Source organism: Solanum verrucosum, unplaced genomic scaffold (assembly GCF_900185275.1).
Source record: "Solanum verrucosum unplaced genomic scaffold, falcon-dt-bn FXZP01000086.1, whole genome shotgun sequence".
Taxonomy (NCBI): Eukaryota; Viridiplantae; Streptophyta; class Magnoliopsida; order Solanales; family Solanaceae; genus Solanum; species Solanum verrucosum.
Window position 1 is genome coordinate 774945 of NW_026020100.1, and position 14999 is coordinate 789943.

Genomic DNA, 14999 nt, shown 5'->3' on the forward strand with positions numbered 1-14999 from the left:
TTTTTTCAATATAAATATTCTATACTACTCCCTCCATTCATTTTTTGTTGTCATGTTGCACTTTTCGAAAGTCAATTTGACTAATTTTCAAAGTTAAATTAGATTACATTAGTCAAAGGTTTTATCGTTTGACTCTAAAAAAGAAAACTATGACAACTAAAAGTAGTATATCTTCTATGTTTATATCTATCTATCTATTTTCTATACTACAATAAAATCATGAACTCTCTAACTTGAATGCTAAATAATTATAATACCTCCAACTTAAAACTCATATCTTTTATTTTATGTCATATGCATTACTATTATATTATATTATATTAAAAACAAACAGTTTTTCACATTGAAGGATTGTGATTTTACCTAAGAGTTGTGACTTTTTCGATGAATTGCGACCTTTTCAAAGGGTCGTGACTTTTCTGATAAAACAGAACAAACACATGTTCATACTACCATTTGTTGACTATAAATAGATGGATTTTCTCACATTTTTAACCTACGAATTTTCTAAATTTTCTATTATTCTTTTTTTAATATACCCATTTTAGTATATCTTCTATATTTTATACTATATTTATGTTATATTATATTATCTCCTAGAAAAGACAAATATGAAAAAATTTCAAACATTCATCTTGAACTTTAAAGAATTCAATTATTTGAAGTTTTGAACAATGAATAAAGCCCCAAAAATCCACTTAATATAGAATAAGTATTAATTAAATTTGTGAGACAATATATACCTATTAAGAAAAAGAAATTTAAGACATAAATTGAACGTCACTTTCCACTTTTGCCCTTTTAGTTATTCTTATACTATATTTGAAAATAGAATTAATTCAAAGTAAAATCATGAATATGAGTAATTAACTCTCTTGAACTTATCACTTAGAAAATGTAAATAAAGGACAAATAAAGTAATTTCCAACAATTTTCTTAAACATTGATGAACAATTAACTTATTTTGAACATTGAAAAAAAGTTTCAAAAATTCAATTATTTTGAACAATTAACTTAAATATCTAATATGGCTTTCCTCCAAACTCCTCTTTGTCAGGGTATTGTAAGATTACAACCAAATTCTCCCTCAGCTGGAGTTAACAAGTCTTTGAAATAAACTTTGGCTCAAGTATAATACTACACAATAACCTTTTGGAATATCTCTACATACTTTGTAAATTCTCAAACAAGTACTGAAAAAGCAAAAATAAAGAAAGTTTTGTATAATTGAGAGCCACAAGATATGGTTAGCCAGATAGGCATAACAAGTACCACAACAAACTACTCAAAAGAAAGAGAGAAAATTGACAAATCATTTGAAAGTTCTGTTTTTCTACTACAAGCATGGTCATTGCAGGACAGTTTGATGTACAAAGCATCCCGCGTTAGCAGAAGCCGCAGAAGGGCTATAAATCAATATAAAGTAAAGAACACTCTTATCAAGAGCTATTATTACTGTTAGGTGATTATTAGTACTCAGAAATTCAAGCTCATGCTTTGATTGTTAATTCCTCCTATATATCAGGAAACTTTCCCTGTCATATAAAAATGCATAAAGTGATGTTTCAGATTTATTTGTTTCTATAATCGTCAATAACAAGTGCAGCACACAAATTTGGGAACATCCAAATTATATAGTTGCAGATACACTCACATTAATGAAATCATAACAACAAAACTGAATTATATTACAGAATCATGTATATTGTATTGCTAGTTTCCATTAATTGCCTGGACCATAGATACTGAAAAAGACATTATGACAAATATCCAATAATGAACATAAGAAACATGTTTTGGAATATTTATTCTGATATGTACAAGACAAGTACACAAAAGGATAACTATTAGATACATAAACATAATTGATGAATCAGCAACACAATTTGAATAGCATTGAACATTAAACAATGAAATAGAAAAGAAGCAGTTAAATAAGTTGTTTATTATATATGTTATTTCTTTATTAAACTTTATTATTTCATTGTATTCATTATTTGATCGCCCAATTAATAAAAAATCACAAACTTCTATACATGGCACCTTAGGCAAATCCCATAATGAAATAGGAGAGTACGTTTGCTTTTGGATTTAATGTGGCTTAGCCCAAAAGATAAATTCGTACAAGCCTAGACTCAAAGTGAACAATATATGTCAACCATGGACTTAGTCGTGACAAAATATGGTATCAGAACTTGTACTCCCGTGATGGCTGGACAAACCTCAGCAAGAACGTTGTGCCTAAAGGGACGATACATAGCCTCATTTTGCCAAACTTTTTTCCCTTTCATCTTCTCCATTTTCTAGCAACCATACCCCCCTCTCGTTACTTGGACAGGTAAAATATGCACTTATTTCACACACACAACCTAATGGAGCATCATTAGAAGACTCAGAATACTTGTACAAAGGATTATAACACATGAATTTTTCTTTCTTTTTTGTTGAAAATAAAGGAAAAGAAATCTATTGAATTTCAAGGTTTTAATAAGGTCCTGTTGGAATAAGAAGCCAAATATAAATAAACTACAATTCAAGATGTATGAATGACTCCTCTGTAGCCATTTCACTCCAAGAATAGGCAAAACAGAATTCAGATGAGTGAAACCATCCTTGCTATCAGCATTGGAACTGCATTTAGTGAACAGATGGAGCATCCATCTCTTGAGAGTTCAAGGCCTAAGCAAGCCTATAAAAACATCAGCTGCATTTCTTTTGGAATGACCGACTAAACTTCCATTGATTCAACAACTAAACAAAGAGCGGTACAAGATTGGAAGTTTGGCTTCAATAGGTAGTTCACCTGGTTTCTAGGGGTGAAAGTAGTGAAAAATAAAGGAATAGAAGATAAGTAAGATGGATTTGTGACAATGTCAGCCCTATTTGGAGTCTGAATCACATATCTCCTTTTTCATCAGTGACGTTTTCTGCTACTTGCACTGCAGTTTTTGCTTCCTTAGTTGTGCTAACCCCTCGAAGGACACCTACAAATAACAATAACATATTTGAATAACATGAAGACTTGGAGGAAATGTGCTGTCTGAACTCAGAGAATATGAACATCAACTGGCATGATTAAATATTTTCATGCACAACGGATTAAATAGCCAAAAAGTTTTGAATTATGTAAGATTTTGGGTCCACAAATTTCACTTGTCAAACATAGGCAACCCTCGTGCAACTTGTGTCAATTCTATGAGGCAAAACGTAACATTTCTCAATTAAATGGCAACACTGTGTTGCGCACTTATATATATGCTATTCTGTTGTCTTAGAATTTTAACATTCCATAGAGCCTTGCTGCAGTCAGCATAAAAACATCTATTAACAGAGTAAAATTTATTACCTTGAGGGATGGAAATGTGATCACCAGAACCAAAACCATGGGTGAAACCTGCTTTGCCAGATGACCTGCCATGTAACTCTCTTATTAGAGCTAGGTTATTGCCCTTGGTTGTCTCATTCTCTGCTTTAGGTGAATAATTTTCTCCAGTTGATGGCCTTGCTGCAGGTTTTGGAGCATATGTTGTTGACCAAGATCCTCCATTTGATCCAGCTAAGGACATTATAACATCTGCCTGATACATAGCAGGAAACTCGATCATGTTATGCTAAAGAATTTTAGAACTTGATTGATTCTACAATCTCAAAGAGTCTAATCAAATAACAAAGAAAATGCGATTTATTGTAAATATTTAAATGGGAAATTTAGGAAAATCCCTCTCCCCTTTTGCCACTTTTCAGCAGTAGGAGATAAAAGAATTTTTAAAAAAAATATAATTGAATGTTAAGACAACAATGATGCTGTTTGCACCTCACTGCATATATTTGTAGCTTAATGCACTCCATCCCCAAGTATGTAGATTTGGCCAACTAAACGAGGATCTCTTCACGTTGAAATTATTGGCATTGCCATCATTTGCTTATACCACTAATGACATTGACATGTTATTCTATAAATAGATGGCCCTCATTCTTCATTTGGATCACACCAACTGAGCGAGAAATCTCAGAGAGTTATATCTGAGAGAGAGCAATTGCACAAACTGTGTATAAGAAAATAGTTTGTGGGGAAGTTAGAGTGACTGAGTGAGTGATATCATAGTGAGTTGGAAAACCAAAAGAGGGTTATTTCTTGAGTTTTGTAGTGATCTTTGCAATATTTTTTTTAGGCCTACATAGTGTAAATTCCTTGCAGTTGCTCCTCTTGGCCCATGATTTTTCTCTAATTCAGAAAGGTTTCCACGTTAAAATTTTGGTATCATTTGTCCCTTTCGCTGCTGATATTATCATTGGTTAATTTAGCCCGTATTGCATTTGGATTGGATTGGATTGGCTTATTACTTCTGCTAGTACGTTGTACCGGTTGGATAAATATTTTGTTCGACAAGGAAAGGATTTAGTTCATGTTTTTATTCCGCTGGGTGACTTACACCTTTCCAAAATCCAACACTAAGTACCTCGGTTCCCTTGTTCAAAGGACTTCCACCAAGAACTTCCTTCAGACCTAAAAATAAACGACAATTATGTGACAACAACTTTCGACTCGGAGAGCAACAATCAAATGATTTTGAAAACAAGGATTTTACCAAAAGATTTTTTGCTTTTTGTGGGACCCCCTTAGCCTTCATTTTAGGTTTCAAGAAATGAATATATAAAATGAATAAATATTTAAGGACAATACTGTTCACTTAAAGAACAAGGATACTCGGTCCCCAACAGTTCAAAAACAGATTGAAAGATAATCTGGTGTACTAGGGATATTGCAAGTACATTAATGCATTACTAAGTTAGTTTAACCGTAATCAAAACGAAGACTAACAGGTGAAAAAAAAGAATTTACTCATGAATTACAATAAAACTAGGATCCTTTAGGGAAGAGAAATCAAAGAATTTGTACAGATGATCTGGAATAAGTTAAGAAAACATTTAAGTTTTAAGATAAATCTTTTCCTCGAAAAGTCCAGATAAACTTTATTGTGGAGATACGGCTCTTGGGCCTAACTCAATTTCAAAAGCTATCGCACGACAGGAGGATTGCCCAAGACCATATAAGGAAACCACAACTCATTCCCTCAACCGGTGTGGGACTTAACCCCACCCATAACTCAACTAGAGTGTGGATTACGGGAGTCAAACATTGAGAAACGCAAAAGCATGGATTGATGGGTCTGGCTTTGATACCCTGTGAAGATATGCCCTTGGACCTAACTCAACCCATAAGCTAGCTAACTAGGGATTGTCCAAGACTATATAAGGAGTCAACAAATGCGGGACTAAACATTTATAACACCAAGGAGGTGAACAAAAAGCTCATATAAATGTCAGAACTTACTAATGCTAACCCAAACATAAGGTCAAAAGTCAAAACAATATAACATGATTCACGGTCTATAATAATCTAGGTAGCTCAGCATTTCTTCACATATAAACTCATAGCTATTGCTAGAGGACTTTCCTAATGTATCCGATGCCATTTCTCAACGTCAACTGAGAAATTATATTTCATACTAAAGGCTCTTGTATGCAGTTAATTTGTTATTTTTAAGACTGGTGATGGAAAGATCCTCCACCTCCTACCAAGAGATTGGAGTTCGAACAATAGAGTGAGAAAAAGAGCCATTCTTAACTGTTGGTCTGGGGGTTTTGGGCAGGATTTTACTTATCAAAAGAATATGATATGTTTTATGCTACTTTCCTCTCTGTAAAATATGATATCCACATGTTAAAGCTGACAAAACCTAACCAAGCAAAGATGTGGTCTGGCTGTTTCACAAGATCACCTAATTGGCATCCTTCCTAAACTAACGAATATCTCAAGTTATATGAAAAGAGGCATTATTTGTTCTAATCACAAGAGCATGAAAAAAAAAATTAATCTGCAATATTTGTCCCTCTATCGACCTTCCTGGAGTCTGTGTATACTTCTCCAAACAACATAATACTAAAGGGAACCATTGCATCAAAAGACAATGAATCATTTCAAACATCAATCACTCTATGCTGTTGCATTGATATTTAGTTGTTTTCATGAACTATATTATGAGAACAGCTGGCCCAGATATCTTGGCTTAATGGTGAAGGAATAGTTTATAGAAATCCACATATTTTATGAGAATAAGACATCGTAGAATTAGTCAGTTGCAGGAACATCGCAATGATATATTATGAGCACAGCTGGCCCAGATATCTTGGCTTAATGGTGAAGGAATAGTTTATAGAAATCCACATATTTTATGAGAAGAAGGCATCGTAGAATTAGTCAGTTGCAGGAACATTGGAATGATAGTATTTTTTGTGTCATGTGTCTCATCTGAAACGAGTATCTAGAACAGTTATTCCCGACAACATATAACTTCATCACTTGCTTTACTTGATAGTTTATACAATGCCGCATGTTATTTTCGTCTACGGTTGTGCCTAGCATTCAGATTTGATATATACCAGTACTATTTCCATCACTATCTTCTTTACAGCAAACTAAAACTTCTTCAGTAAGATAATTCCCTCTTCTATTAGAAAATTGATTAACCAAAATTCTCCAAATCAAAACTAAACAAATAAAAAATTATATCGCCAAGGATACCATCAGTTATTACCATAGTCAAGTAAGTATGAGGGATTATAATGTCACACGTTAAACATGTTATTTACTATTGAAGCATGTTACTTTTATTTCGCACAATATACCTGGTATAGTAGACTGAGAAATTTAGACAAGTGAGCAATTAGACAATAACTTATTAGTCGGCTTACACACCAAATTATTCACCAATCTGCTCAAAAAGAAAGAAAAAGAAAATACAACACAAAGACGTACAGAAACAGTAGAAACACAGAAGAGAAGTGTGATTTGGTAAAGCAGAAGACAAACCTTGTTGGGATGGACATTATCGAAAACATGGGCTTGACCCCCGTAAAATATAGTCATTTGAGAGCCAGCAGGTGACGATCCTTGCCGACTATCATGCAACAACATCAAGAAGTCTCAATGATATAATTAGAGAAGGTCAGACAGACATCAAAAGAGGCAGTTTGTGCAGTATCTACTAAAATTACCACGGGTTAGAAGATTCTAGGTCAGAGAAGTGAAGTGTAGACTTCTGCTTAGCACCACTTAATGGCACCCCAGAAAGGCTTCTATCAGAGATTCCACCACTTGCATTAATGGAACTCAATATTCCGGATCCTTTGATTCCTGTCCTTGATCCTTCATCAGCAGCTTGAGATATATTAGAAGGTCCTGCATTAGCATCTCCAAACCTGTTGGATGACGATTGATATCCAAAAGGTAAACCATGACTAGCACGTGGAGGATACTGCAAGGTGGGACCAACATTGACAGGAATAACTCGATCCCACTTGGAGGCATTGACATCAGTTCTACCAGTGGCGGATGGTTGTGATATTAAAGAGGCATGAAGTGGCCTCATTGGATGCATAACAAAGGACATTTCTTGGTCCTGTGGTCGTCCACGCCGCTCACCCCCTGCATTTCGTAGTAGCTGAACTTGAAGAAAACTACCAGTATCAGAGTAAATAGCAGGCATTATAGGAAGATATACAACCAACAGAAGAACAACTAGGAACAGTTTTCCTTTTTTTCTGCTTTCCTGAACTTTGGTTAATGTATGAGGTAAAAGAGGAAATACAGACCTTCTGCATATGTGAGCTCTCCAATGCGTCTGATCGCAGCATTGCAAATTTATCTCTCGTTGACCCCATCAAAGAGTCAGAATTGCTTCTTTTTGTTCCCAACAATCGATTACTTGTCTCAGGCCCTGAAAGTTCACCCCTTAGGCCATAGAACGGCACTCCTTCAAAATGATTTCCTACAACTCTTTCTACAATGATAAGGAAATTATCAAATACTGTTCAAATTGCATACAGAATAACCATAAGAAAAGCAACGTGCGACATCAAAAGTAGAACTATTCAATCACTTGTTACTTCAAAAACTTTTCTTTTAAGCTAACTTCTTTTCTAGTAACAACAAACATGCATGGAACTCCCATATATGAATGCTAGAAAATTTCACCCTTTATCAAAGGCAAATGATAACAACACTAAAAGAAGTTCAAAAGTTGAGTAAAGTTTTCATAAACTAATACTAAAATAGAACATGATTCACATGCCTATTGATTTTAAAGGAAAGCTTCCCCAAAAGCTACCAAATCAGTCAATTATCTCAAGCAAACTTCCTCCACAACAAGCATTCTCTTTGCTTTACCACTTACAAGATAGGCTTAATTAGGTACAAAAACACATCACAAGAAACATCAAGCTTATATACTCATAAATAATAGTAAAGCAGCAGCATGATAAAACAAAATATATGCTCATGAAAGTACTAACTGAATAAAGAAATTTATAGCTAACAACCTCCATTTCCCCTCAAATTGCATAAGAAAAAGGAGTACAAAACATGAAACTGGAAAAAAGGTGAGAATAAGGGTTGGTTTTAACTTACCAGAACCCAGATCAGAAGTAGTGGAAATGGGGCCACGGCCACCCCCAGAAGAAGCACCAAGTGAGACAGAAGCAGACGGAGATGCCTCTGACGGCAACACCACTCTGCCAGACATCCCCGGAGATGAATCTTGAGGATACCCTTTACCCAAAAAATCATGAAAAGTAGTGACTGCTGGTTTCACTTCATCTGCTGCAGTTGCAGTACCACTAACACTTTTGTTACTTTGGATGTGAGCCATACATGAACACACAGTACCATCACCAACAAACCCATTTCATCCCTATACAATTATCTCCTTCAAACTCCATAACTAACTACCCCTCAAGTCTAGTTAGGTGGATGGGGGTGAGAAAGAACCAAAAAAACAATAATCTTTGCACAAGAAAGAGGGGGAAAAGGTCACAACTCACAGCTATTGTACTTCAGTGTGAGCTTATCTGCATCAACTTTTGCAGACAAGTTTACCCACATGATTTAAATTCAAAATATGCATAAACTAGCCTTGATATTATACAAGAAAAGGGTAAAAAGAAGATAAAGGTAGTACCTTTAAGAAAAAAAATTGGTTCAAAACCAGACAAGCATTGAGGTGAAGAGAAGAAGAGAGAGAAAGGGGCATTAAAATGCAAAAGTGACTGGCTTTTTCTTACACATACATAAATGGGTTCTGTGTTCTTGGTTCTATTGCCCACTCACATCTACTACTATACTACTATGGCCTTCAAAAAAAAATACAGAGACATAAGCATTGGGAAGGGAGAAAGCAGGAGAATAATAGTGGGGTTCTTTCTTTTTTCTGCAATTTATTTATGGGAAGAGATGAAAATATTTTTAATTGCAATATTTGTCCTATGCTTGTTTTAATTACACTTCCACTCAATCATTAGTGTCGTTTCTTTCTTTTTTAATCAGAGGTCTTGGATAATTCTTTTTTCTTTAATCAGAGGTTTCGGGTGAGTTAAACTTAAATATAAAATAGAAAACACTTTTTCAAATGAAACTGAAATTCAAAAAAAAATATGAACTTTAATACAGCTATTGAATATTGGAAATAAAAAAATCAATCCAACATAATCCATAACTCCAAATTGGCTCAATTGAAGGAGAAAAGGGGGAAAAAGGTTCACGCTGGCTGCTACTTCTAGAGAAAAGCCACCCCGTGAAATTTTATGCGTTTGATATAAGATATAAGGGAAAATAATTTTTGGAATAAAATGAATATTAATTAATTTTAGAAATATTTATCTCATTATTTTATAATATAACAAGGAATAGATATCTCCCATACCAAACAACCCCTTATATATTCTAATTTCCTCCCTAATTGTCAGGGAAATCATAATAGTTACTACTCCCTCTGTCCCAATTTATGTGACACATTTCGGATATCGAGATTCAAACATGTCTATCTTTGATCATAATATTTTTCTATATCTTTTAAATATTTTGTATTATCAATTATTGAAACTTATAGTACTTTTTGTGTAGTTTACAAATATATAAATTTTATTTTAAAAATTTTGAAAATTTCATGAGCAAATTCTCGGTCAAACTTAAATTGTTTGACGCTCGAAAAGCGAAATGTATCACATAAATTGAGACATAGGGAGTAATAAACTAAAATAAAAATCTATGTTATTTAATTATATGATTCATTACTAAATAAATGTATGTAAAACATTTTCAAGCGTCGACAATAGATTGTTACTAGAACGATAGTGTTGGAATCAAATAAATAATCACTAAATTATTATTGAATGATTCATTCTTTGCTTCATTTTAGATTAAACACAAATTAAGTTACAATAATTCACTTGCCCTATATTAAAACTCCATTCAATCTAGTATTGGTTTAATCATATGTGATACAAATATTTAGCTTATTACAAATTAAAATTACCTCAAAAGATACTAAAAAAAACAAAGTAAACCTTGAGTTCATCATTATTAGAACATAACAATAAAAATAACTTTTCACAGCAATAAATAGACATATTAATAAAGAGTGCTAAAGTCTTTATCGGCATTAGTTAAGTGTCATTAGATCCAATGACGCTAAAGGCTTTAGGGACATATACAAAAAAGTGTTAATTGCCGCTAAAAATACATATTTAGCAGCAATTGAGCTATTGCCCTTAATTAATTGCCGCTAAAAATTATTTTTTAAAATAGTAGAAGCAAGTCAACATGTACATAAAAATCAACATCATCGATTATGATCATAAAATAGTTGAAATTTTCTCCATTCTTAGTCAGAATATTTGCATTTGAGCCTATGAAAAATGAAAATGAAAATATCTTGTTTGAATTGTCACTATCAAAAAATGAACCTCACATTGATTATAGTTATAATCTATACAACTAAATATTTATGTAATAACTATCATCCTTTATAACTATAATAATTCATTATAATGTTCAAACTCTTTTGGAATTATTTTTCATTCGTTGAATTTTGTTATCGTAAATATATCACCTAAGATATCGAGCATGAAAAATAAATAAATTAAAACGAAAGAAATAATATCTTTAAGTTGTGAAAAAGGTAGACACGTGAGTGGTGGGATTCTTTTGAGTGGGGGAAGAATTTTGATTCTTTCATTGGTAGTATACTACTAGTATTATTTTTTAGTACATGTATTGACTCTGTCCACTCTTTTCCTATTTGCTGCTTTTCTCCCTCATCACTCATATGTCCTTTTCCCACCTTTAATATTTTATTTCACCACCTAAACGTAAGTTCGATATTTATATAATTATCATTTTTTATAACGATATTAATTCATTATACCACAATCTTCAATGATATATCCCTTTCAAATTTTATCTACTTTTAATTTACTTTTCAGAAGAGAAAGCATGTAATTAGAGGTCATTAACTTTAGATCACGTTAAAATGTTCAAGTTTAACTGTTGTTACAAGCTTTTCGTTTGGTTTGAGTTAATTTCAGCATTAAAATGTTGAAATAATAAAGTTATTTTTTAGTGTTAATAGTTTTGATGGTCCGATGAATGAATTTATGAGAATTGGTTTTATTGTCCTAATCATGATAGAATATTTCTAAGTTATTAATGAATATGATATTCTTCTAGTTATTGAAAATGTATTTTGATTCGTTCAGGCAAGATGTAAGATATCAATCTTATTTGGTAACAAAAAAGGTTTGATGAGCATAGTTTTACTTTAACGGTTTATTTTCAACTATAACACATATATTCAAATACATAATTATTTATTAATAAATTAAGCTATAATACTTACTAGTACCTTTTAACATTCCATGAATAAATGAAGAGGCTTGGCTTTAGCTAGAGGGACAATTTAGTACCTAAAGTAATACTTAAACTCAGCTAAGTCATATAGGCTCAAAATCAATGAGAATAAATAAAAAATTTAAGCAATACAAAAAACGAAAATCGCTCTTTCACATCAAGGAATAAAAGATATGAGTATGAATAAAGCAATATAGATAGTAAGAATTTAAATAATCAATTTAATATATTTGAAATTAAGATATTATTATTCTATCTATATCTCGTAAGAAGTTTTAATTTGCCACTCATATAAGTAACTTTTAGTGTGTATTTTTATTTTTTTTAAACGAGTAACATTTTTTAGTTACATAGATAGTTTAGTTACTATCGTGATACTTGGACAAAATACTATAGAAGATATTTTTTAGTTAACTTTGTGAAAGAATTAAATGAACAAAGTAAAGCACTAGTACTAGTGGATGAAACCTGAACAAAATACTTGGTTAAAAAGTATATCCAAGATTATTATATTATATTATATTACTATAATTTATAACAAAGAAGAAGATGAAAATGAAATCATTATACATGATGACTAACTACTCCATTAACAGTAATTATAATTGAAATCTTGACAAATACCAATACCACATCCCAGTGGATCATGTCATTTATCAATTAAGTACATTATATTATATAATCTCTCTAATGGGATTTTGCATTATCAACATATAACAAAGTCCTTTTTTTCAAAAGCATGCGTAAAAAGTTATACAATTAAATATATATGTGTATATACGCTTTTTTTTTGTTTGTTTGTTTCTATTCGATGTTTGATATTCGTATTGGAGCTTGATTATTTTGAATTCGTGCCGCATAGGCCCATTCAGAGAAAAACACTTCCTACCGAGATTTTTTTCGTACTCAGAGCTCAAACATGAGACCTCTGATTAAGAGAGGAGCAGTTTCATCCACTGTCATACATCCTTTTACGAACATTTTATTGATAAACATCAATAATGGAAATATGATCTTAAGCGATAGAATTTGTCCGTGCTAATTCATTTTATGTTTTTTCTAGTGGTGTATTTAGACACTAATTAAAAAAGGTCGAAAATATAATATAGTTGACGTCTTGACGTATACAAATAATAGAGTAACCAAGATCTTGAAGTTATTGAAAGTAATGACAAACTTTGATGCGACAATTAATTAATATAAATCATTCTTAGCATTAAAGTCATTTTATGATTTGTTTATTCAATTGCCAGATACTTCAGAATCTTATTTGAATAAGATTTCACATTATTTTAAAAAATAAAACAATCTGTGAATAAAAGAAAAAGAAAAAAAAAACATATATGAATAATGTCATAAATAATAATGAGAGTCATACGTTTAGAAGATTACAGATTTAAATTAGATATACTTATAAGATAAGATTGCGTATAAAAGACAAATTAGTTCTCATGAATTATACAAATTCGATTAACTTAAAAGCTTGTTTGATTTAACCAAACCATATGGCATGTTGTATTTAATTAGAATAATGATTAGAGAAATTAAGCTAGGATGATTAATATGATTGTGACATTGATGATCCAAAATTCCTAGTGGGGCCTACATCAGCCACACAAACAAGCAAAAGTTGGATGACATTTTCCAAATTTCCATATGAAATAATTATTTTTAAAAAGAAAATTATAATCTATGATTGCGATATTATAACTATTTTTGTCATTGACTACTGAAAGAAATTAAAACTGGTTTTCCTTACCCTAAACAATTATCCATATTTAATTACCAAGAAAATCCAATGTCTAATTCTCTATATATATCTTAATTAACTATATAGATGTCATCAATAAGGAGAAAAACAAGAGCATTTTAACACATATTACTCGAACATATTATGCTAATTCAGAAGAAAACAATTCAGAACGAAGGGTGTTTGGTACGAAAAATATATTTTGTCTAGGAAAACAAGTTCTTTAAAAATGAAGAAAATAACTTTCTTAACAACAATAGGAAAAATACGTTTCATAAATAATATACCAAATTCAATATTTCCTCTCACCCACCCAACGCCCCAAACCCTAGACTATCCACCCCCGACTCCCCATCCCATCCCACCTTCTAAATTATATATAAATATTTAGAGTCGTCAATATGGGCTAGGCCCGTAGGGCTGGCCTGGCCTAATCCGTGATTTGATAGGGCTGAGCTAGGATTTTTGGAGCCCATTTAAGAAAATGACTTTTTAGCCCGGCCTGAATAAGCCTGTCGATTTGTGGGGCTTGAGAAATATGGATAGGGCCGACCAGTGGGCTAAATAAAAATTAATTAAAAAATAAAATAAAATAGAGTATTAAAAACAACAAGTGTCTAAACTCAAAATATGTTAAAAGTTTGTAGTATTACAATTTAAATATAAATTATGTTTATAAAATATGTACTACATAAAATAAAAATTTCCTAAAATTTATAGGGAATCACTACATAGGCCGCAACCAATGGAATGATGTCATAGTTTTTGTGTTTTATTATGATCATTGGAAAACAATTAGGTTAATATTTATATTTATCTATTTATGTTTTACTTGAAATCAAACTTAATAAATATTATAAAGATAATTTTATTTGTGGATTTGATTAACAAGTAGTAATACTAACACCATGTATTATTGTCTTGTCGATATTTATGATAATATTTTAAAATTATAATTTAATTTAAAAAATTATAAAAAATATACTTTTTAAAAAAGAGGGTTGATCCGGCAAAGCCCGTAGCCCACGTACTTGTGGGCTGGGCCCGGCCATTTTCTGGCCCACACCAAAAATGGGCTAGCCCGGCTTGACCCGTAAAATTTCAAAGCCTGTGTGGGTTAGCCCAGATGGGGTGGGCCAACCCATATTGACAACTCTATAAATATTCTAGAGATGATAACATTTGAAAATAAATAAGAAACTCATTTATTTTTCAAGAAAACATTTTCCTTTGTAACAAACATACCCAAAAAGAATAAGAAAACAATCAAAAACGAAAACTAGGTGGCCATAGATTTTAGATGAGATTTTGAAACTTTGATCTTCAAATATTTTCTAGTGTTTTGGATTTTTGGGACTCCCACTCATGGAACTTCAATTTCTTTTTCCCTCAAATAAAATGCATGTTCAAACACAACTTCAATAACTCAAATTTTCAAATTTTAACTTCAAAATCTATGACCGAACAGGAGCAAATATTTAATTCTAACATATACTATAAACC

The 14999-nt window shown here is 31.9% G+C and overlaps 1 protein-coding gene across 1 annotated transcript; it reads right to left on the bottom strand.

Moving 5' to 3' along the window:
- Positions 1-2545: 2545 nt before the first annotated feature.
- LOC125824939 (protein TIFY 8) lies at positions 2546-9273 on the bottom strand. Its single transcript, XM_049504287.1, has 6 exons — positions 8471-9273; positions 7657-7844; positions 7060-7505; positions 6875-6962; positions 3347-3578; positions 2546-2984 (listed from the first exon to the last, which is right to left on the bottom strand). Exons 1-6 carry the CDS (start codon positions 8709-8711, stop codon positions 2896-2898), a joined length of 1284 nt encoding a protein of 427 aa, XP_049360244.1. The 5' UTR covers positions 8712-9273; the 3' UTR covers positions 2546-2895.
- Positions 9274-14999: the final 5726 nt, after the last annotated feature.

What these genes read in the sequence shown, in the direction of transcription:
- LOC125824939 (XM_049504287.1), bottom strand. Translation starts at nt 8,711, where the DNA reads ATGGCTCACATCCAAAGTAACAAAAGTGTTAGTGGTACTGCAACTGCA. An exon ending in TACTTCTGATCTGGGTTCTG is followed by an intron (nt 7,845 to 8,470) that starts GTAAGTTAAAAC and finishes TTATCATTGTAG; the next exon opens with AAAGAGTTGTAGGAAATCAT. An exon ending in TCACATTTCCATCCCTCAAG is followed by an intron (nt 2,985 to 3,346) that starts GTAATAAATTTT and finishes TGTTATTTGTAG; the next exon opens with GTGTCCTTCGAGGGGTTAGC.